This window comes from Clavelina lepadiformis, chromosome 5, assembly GCF_947623445.1.
Source record: "Clavelina lepadiformis chromosome 5, kaClaLepa1.1, whole genome shotgun sequence".
Taxonomy (NCBI): domain Eukaryota; kingdom Metazoa; phylum Chordata; class Ascidiacea; order Aplousobranchia; family Clavelinidae; genus Clavelina; species Clavelina lepadiformis.
This window is the reverse complement of record NC_135244.1, coordinates 6245470-6252585: the sequence shown is the minus strand read 5'-3', so window position 1 is coordinate 6252585 and position 7116 is coordinate 6245470. Positions and strand designations below refer to the sequence as shown.

Below are 7116 nucleotides of genomic sequence, written 5' to 3'. Positions count from 1 at the left end.
ACTGAACTGAGAACATAAATGGCGTGATTACGAGATATGCGACGAAGCTACAAGGGGCGTTGATTGATGACTGCGCGGGGCGTTGCATTAATCATTACAACCCTAAAAAGCTAAAATCAACTTTTTACATACCCATTCTCCTTACCTAACCACCTTTCTTAAAAACAAGCTGCGTGACCTACACTCCGTGAAATAGTCACTATCTTTCATTTTTATTGGTTTGACATTTGGTGTTTTATTGGGTAAGACAGACCACACGACCACACGAGTATGACATACCTTGTACATGTTGGATGTATACGTAATGAAAACAGTCACTTGATGTTTAGTTTTTATTTAATTTATTCCAACCTTAAATACAGTAAAGTCCGTTTAAAATTATCTTGGATAATAATGACAACCCGCTTTATATGACCATTTTGGTACGGACCCGAATTTTGCCGTATAAAATTTTCCAGTTTTTATGACCAGTTATTACTGCTGATGTTATGGCTACTTTTTCAAATTTTTCCTCTCAGTTAAAGAGCAGCATGACAGTAACAATTGTTCCACATGTATCTTTAATTCACTGACATTGATTTTAATGCTGGTTATGAATTAATCGACCTCTCTCAAAAAAAAACGACGGTAATTAACAGGTAGAATATCCGATAACGCCAATTGACGATAACCAAGTAGCACACTTCAAATTTAAATTAACTGGTTACGCAATTATAATGCCAATAAACATTTTTCTGACTCAACGTCATGAAGACAATAACCGATTTTATGACATATAAAATCGATGCAACCCTATTTTTATACAAAACTTTTCAAATTTAAATGAACTTCCTACGGATTTGTTTGAATTTTTATGAGCTAATATAAATTTTTTCTAGTTTCTTTTTTTAAGTCCTGTTATAAAGCTTTCATGAATTACTTTTTTTTAAAAACGTTATTTGGCTTTATATCAATTAATTAGAAGTTATTCACGTCGGTGATCGGCAAAGCGTATAGCGCAGCATTAAAAAAATCAAGTCCTTTCCAAGTGAAGACAAGAAAACAAAAGTTGCTGCAAAAATCTACTAAGGATTATTATAGATGTAACTTTTAAAATTTGGTTTTATTTCAACAATTTTGAAATTATTGCACCTTGAAAACTGAAAGTTCTTTATTAAAAGTGTCATTTCAATAGGAATGAATTTGTATTTGATGAAATATTTTGGATTAAACGGAAATATTTTAATAATACAGTATATGCTTAATATGGGTTTCTGGTTCAGTGACGGTACTGTAACAACCATTCGTTTCTGTAACGTTTTATCCATGATCTTGCACATGAACATCAGCCATCAGTGGATGGAAATGTTTCCCTCGTGCTGAGACTTGTTGCACGACTTACATGCTACTTTTACCATGTATTGTTATCATGGCCATACGATGTAAAATCAAACAAATAAAACCAATATAAAATGTGGGACCAACGCCGAGAAAGTCGTGCAAAGACTTTATCACACCATAAAAAAAATTATCATACCATCATACCAACATCACCATACCTGTCGATGATTCGTTACAAGCTCGAACCCAGCTTGTCGGGCATCTTTATGTGAAATTTTAGACTGTTTTTAGTTTACCGATAGAGTATAATAGCTATAGAGTTTCAATTCCGCTCTCCTTATGAAATGGTGAAAATAAATAACACCCTTAGAAGTCATACTAGGTGAAGAAATCGATTGCTTTTTAGGGAAACTACCGCCTAAGAAACATCAGTTTCAACTCTGCTACGTTCCATATAAGCTTTGATTGGGAACTAATGCTGATTTTCAGTCGAAGTGATCCGTTACTAGCGCTGTTGAAAATGTTAACAGCTCTATAGATTTTAGATTAATTAAAATTTAAAATTAACTTGTTCAACCTAAGCTCATAAATAAAGTGCCAGAGTCAAGAGTAATGTTTCAGGTGGAAGCAACGAACGAGCCAAAGCGATTGTTTTGCATTTTAGGTGTTTAGTTACTCACCCTCTAATACTTGTTCGTATATTTGTCAGGCAACGAACTTAAAAGTAGCTCTCACACTATCTTCAGTGAGTTAACTAGGCAACTAAAATGTTTGAAAAGAGCTTAATTTTGGCGCTTTTGATGTGAAAATCTATTGATAATAGCTTGCCGGACAAACTACCGTAAGATAGTTGACACGAGTTCTATTTACCCGATGACTCAATTTAGAAATTTTCCATGACTGCAACATACTGTACAACGACTCACAAATGCACTTGACGTAGAGGAACTGATAAATGCGGAATCATCTGCAATGATGTCATGATTATTGGGAGCACTAGAAGTTACAAACTCATCAACAAGCTCTTATGAGAAGATATATTTAATCCATCAAGAGGCTTTTTATTTGGCCTCCCAAATTAAGGCATCTATAAATTCTAGTGTGCAGAAATTTATTTAAAATGTATCTTAGATGAGCACAAATAGAGACAAATAGGGGTGTTTAGGATAGGAAGCTTGATAAACCACTAATTTCTCTGTATAATGTCGGCTAAGTTCATCACGGTACATTATCCCTTTAACGTTTCGGACTTCTCGGTGCATTGCTCACATATAGTTATCATTGGGCGGCCTATATAAATGCTTGCGCTGTACTGTACGACAGAATGTCTTATGCTTCACTAGTTCGAATAAACGTTTTAGTTTCAATTTTATCTCATTGTATGTCTGCAATTAGTGCTGGCAGAGAAGGACACGTCGTCTTAATGAAAGTCAGGTCAGGCGGAGTTTATCGACGCGGACAAGTGATTTACTAACCAGAGATCGGTGTAGAAGAAACAAAAGAGTCTAAACGATTGTTTTACATTTGCGGTGTGCAGTTTGTGTATTATGGTATTGAATTGTACCTATTGCACAACCTATTGAACTAAAAAATTTGCAAACACGGTGATAAATTTTAGTTGCCTTTGTTGTGAAGACATATGGAAATATAGTTTGCTGGACAAACTACGAAACAATGGCAAGTGTTTCAGTTAAAAGCAAAAGCAATGACACTGCCGTCGACCAGACAGCGGCACAAGCAGCAGATGATGAACCAAACAAAAATATTAAACTCGAAAAGCCTGAAAACGAAAAAGGTCCGATAAAGTTTGCCTTGTGAATGAAGTCGTATTTAATTATATTTGAAACAAACGTCATGATCTGCAATAAAATACTTTTTGTTTTACAGACGGATCGTTTTACGAAAAAGCACAGCGGTTAATTCTCACAGACTGGCAACTGCACTTGAACAATTTTCCAAGATCTTCTGACCAGGATGAATTTTGTAAATTGAGAGGTCAAAGCCATCAGATTAATAACAAATCAAGGTATAATACGTTGATAAACTACAACAAATAAACCTTGCTTAACAAAACGGGAAACTTCAGGCAATCAACGTGTCTAGTCTATGTTTCGTATGAAATATAATATAGGCTAAATCAACAGAGATTGCAAATAGAACTGATACTATATGTATAATTCATCACAACAGTTTTCTTTCTGTTGCAGTAAAACTTGCTATAGATGCAAAAGAAATTTTGTGATGACAAACGGTCAATTCGAACGCTTGAATGATTGTTGCCCCAACGCTGAAAGAAACAGCAATGCTGGAAAGGTGCTGTGCAATGTTTAATAAATTGATGTAATTATCGGATGGTATTTTCAACTCTATAAAGAGCAAGTGGTTTTATGCATAAACGTGTCTCATTTGTTCAATATCTTACTCTGTAGAATCACGTTCACCGTGACAATTTTGCTGACTGCAGTGGTTATATCAGACTCACTGATAAAAACGATTCGTCACCGGGAGTGTACGCCGTGGACTGAGAAATGGTAATTTAATCTAGCTCCTATTTTCTTCTTTTCAACCATGACTACTTGGTGTAGTTTCATAGGGTCAAATGTATAGTGTATAGGCTATTGGTTGGATGCCAACACAAGCAAGCAACCATGGGTTTGAAACCGCTTGTAATAGGTTTACGTGGCGCTGTCCATGATGGGCAATGCCATATCTTCCCCGAAATAATTGCAAAATGGCTTAAGTAATTCCATCAAAGATATAAGTTTTCGTTTTCTTATCCATTTACTTAACAAAGTAAGGTATGGTCTTATACCATTTCGTAACGGTTTTATTCTAATAGTTTTTCCCATTGTTATTCTTATTCCTAAGATAAAATATAAACGGGCGTTCTTCATAAGACTCTTCTCGATAAACATGACGACACCATATCTTCCTGTTACACGGCCATCCTCTGATTTTTGCGTCACCAATTTCTCCTACTTATAAACTGAACTTAAGCAACCTTAAATATAATAGTATAGTATAGGATTGGTTGTAGTTTGGAAATGGCGTAATTAACAAAGTTAAACCATGTAGTCTACTCATTCACTCCTGTATTACGTTAATTATGATGCACAGTATCCTTCGTCCTTCATTTATAAGTGGGCTGCGTGAATTTATACATTAAAGATTACTGTTTATTATATATACATGTTCTGTCCCACACAGGGCTATACTGTTAATGGTTTGGAACTAACGCGTGTAAGTGTCGTCGATCCTGACTGCAGTCTCGTTTACGATTCATTCGTTCAGCCTTACGGAAGAATTGTCGATTATAACACAAAGTACGTATAAAGGTTTATACACTTCGTAGATGTCAACTAATTTTCGACTTTTCAAATTTTTTTCTCCTATTTTTCCTGGTTTGTCATGTTTAGGCTAACTAACCTATTGTTGTTACTTCAAACGCAGATGGAGTGGAATTGGGGAATGGCATCTTCGAGGTGTCACTACCACACTTAAGGACGTGCAAGCTGAATTTAAGAAACGCTTCTCTTCTAAAACAATATTTTTGGGTCACAGCTTGGACAGCGATTTCAAAGCTTTGCGAGTAACTTTTTTTACAGTTTTAATGTGATTTTATTTCCGATTAAATTTAATTTCTTCCTTAATCAACCATTATTTTAACAACCAGATCATCCATGACAACGTGATTGACACGTCGGTGTTATATCCTCATCGTCGCGGGCTTCCCTACAAACGAGCACTACGTCACCTGGCTTCGGACCACCTTGGCATAGTGATACAGGACGGAGGTATGAGTATTTTCTTACAAAATTATACGACATCATATTCATATTTTACAGCAACTTAGTAAATATTCGTATCAAGACGAGCTACGTTAATTCGTGGTAATTGCCGATGGTACAGCCCAGTGCAAATACAGAGGAATATAGCTCAACCCTTGCCAAATATCGATTAGAATGTACTGCACATTAGAGTAATTTTATTGCCGTATTGTGTTGTACCACCGATGCAACAAGTCTATACACACTAGATATACAGCGGACACTTGTTATCAGGCAGTGTTAAAGTTCATGTCAACATTTCATCACAATCGACTTGTTTTCAGGAGCCAGGGGTCACGACAGTCATGAAGATGCCTCGGCTTGTGTGAAGTTGTTGAAGTGGAAGTTGAATATGAAATAACACGTTAAATCTGTTATACAATCCTTAATTTATGTAGTTTTTCCATTACAATATAGTTATCAATATTGATTGCCATATTCCATAATTTTTATTTGCGATATAGATAAGGTCCTCACCCTTTATAATTAATACGTATAAAGCACTCACACACAAACTGATCATTGTGATTCCACATAAAGTATGAGTAGTAATCTACCGGTATTATATAATATTTCTAGAGGTTGCGTGCTGAATTAGACGGATTTTTCCAGCTGCAAGATAATTTGGCATACTCTATCTTTTTAAAATGTGAATAATAGAAATGATTTAGTGGTGTTTCTTTCATTCCTTTTCACAAAGACGTGCCCATGTATTGCCATGTATGCACATGTATTGCCCTTCTCTTGGGCAATACATCCATCACGTTATAAAAAAATCTAGGCCCAAACCCATTTGAAGATATTTCTATCTTCTTAATGTGTTCGAAACTATTTCGTACTTTATAATGTCGCCTATATGTCACGTACATTTTTTTGTATTTCTGACTAATGTAGTATATTCAAAGATATTAAACTAGTGTATTTTTTTCTGTAGACTGTCGTTTTAAAACTTATCTTCCGTTTACACTACAGCCCTATTTTAAGATTCGTTATAGCCTATCACTCTACGAGATCAGTATTACTGTACTATCTTGTTGTTTTTTTGGTGTGTTATGTGTTGTATATTATTCTGCATGCGCTTTAGGCAAGGACGCCACCTTTTGTATAGCTTATTATGAGGCATATTTTCACAACATTAAAGTTCGATTCATTAATAGTGTATATAGTTGATCTGTCCAGTCTGCCAGTCAAAATATAGAGCGTTTGCTGTAACAACTGCTCCAGTAATCAATTTGAAACACTGTCTAGCTTAATACAGACCACAATAACAGAAAAAATAACTAAAACAAAAATTAGATCGGTGCTTCAGAGTAAAGGCCGGGCTGCCAGAGACCCGAATTGTACACTTAACGCAGAAGTATAAAAACGTTTTATATTCATAAATTAAACGGTTAAAAACAAAACAAATCAGGATTCACTGCTCATCGATGGCACCGATATGTAGAATGATTTTAAAACGACCGTACGGCGCAGTAAAACCGCATGTCGAGGCGCTCGCAATTTTTGTAACAACCTTCCCTGGCAACGAATTCCCGAACTCCAACTCGACGTTTTTACAGTTCGGAAGCCTGGCGAGACGAGAAAACGCATATACTTGTCCTACAGTAGTATACGGCAGTACTACAGTGTACCGAATTACTGTACCGCAGTACTTTTTCAGTATTGATACCGGTAACCTCAGTACATTTGGAAAAAAAGTACCGAATCCCTGTAATGAATTTGTACATTTTTCAAGAAATTTTAGTCGGTTCCAGTATACTCGATACTTCTAAAATGAGTATTTCAAGTTTTTGAGCAATATGTTTTCAAAAGTTTATTTTTTATTAAATCTTAATGTTTTTAGTGTTTGTTGTTCTCTTTTAATCTACAAATATCTATCATAGCTGCAAAAAGTGAGGTTACATAGCCTATGTTTTGATCCAGAGTAAGCTTTAGGCCTATACCTGGGCCCGAATTGGGGCAAAAATCG

At 35.5% G+C, this 7116-nt stretch overlaps 1 protein-coding gene across 1 annotated transcript; it reads left to right on the top strand.

The window, feature by feature from the left end:
* Window positions 1-1723: 1723 nt before the first annotated feature.
* Window positions 1724-6295, top strand: LOC143460553 (putative exonuclease GOR). Its single transcript, XM_076958119.1, is given in 9 exon segments — window positions 1724-2849; window positions 2956-3115; window positions 3208-3346; window positions 3528-3633; window positions 3750-3851; window positions 4528-4643; window positions 4771-4909; window positions 4994-5114; window positions 5432-6295. Coding segments are annotated over 8 exon segments (921 nt in total). The 5' UTR covers window positions 1724-2849; window positions 2956-2994; the 3' UTR covers window positions 5509-6295.
* Window positions 6296-7116: the final 821 nt, after the last annotated feature.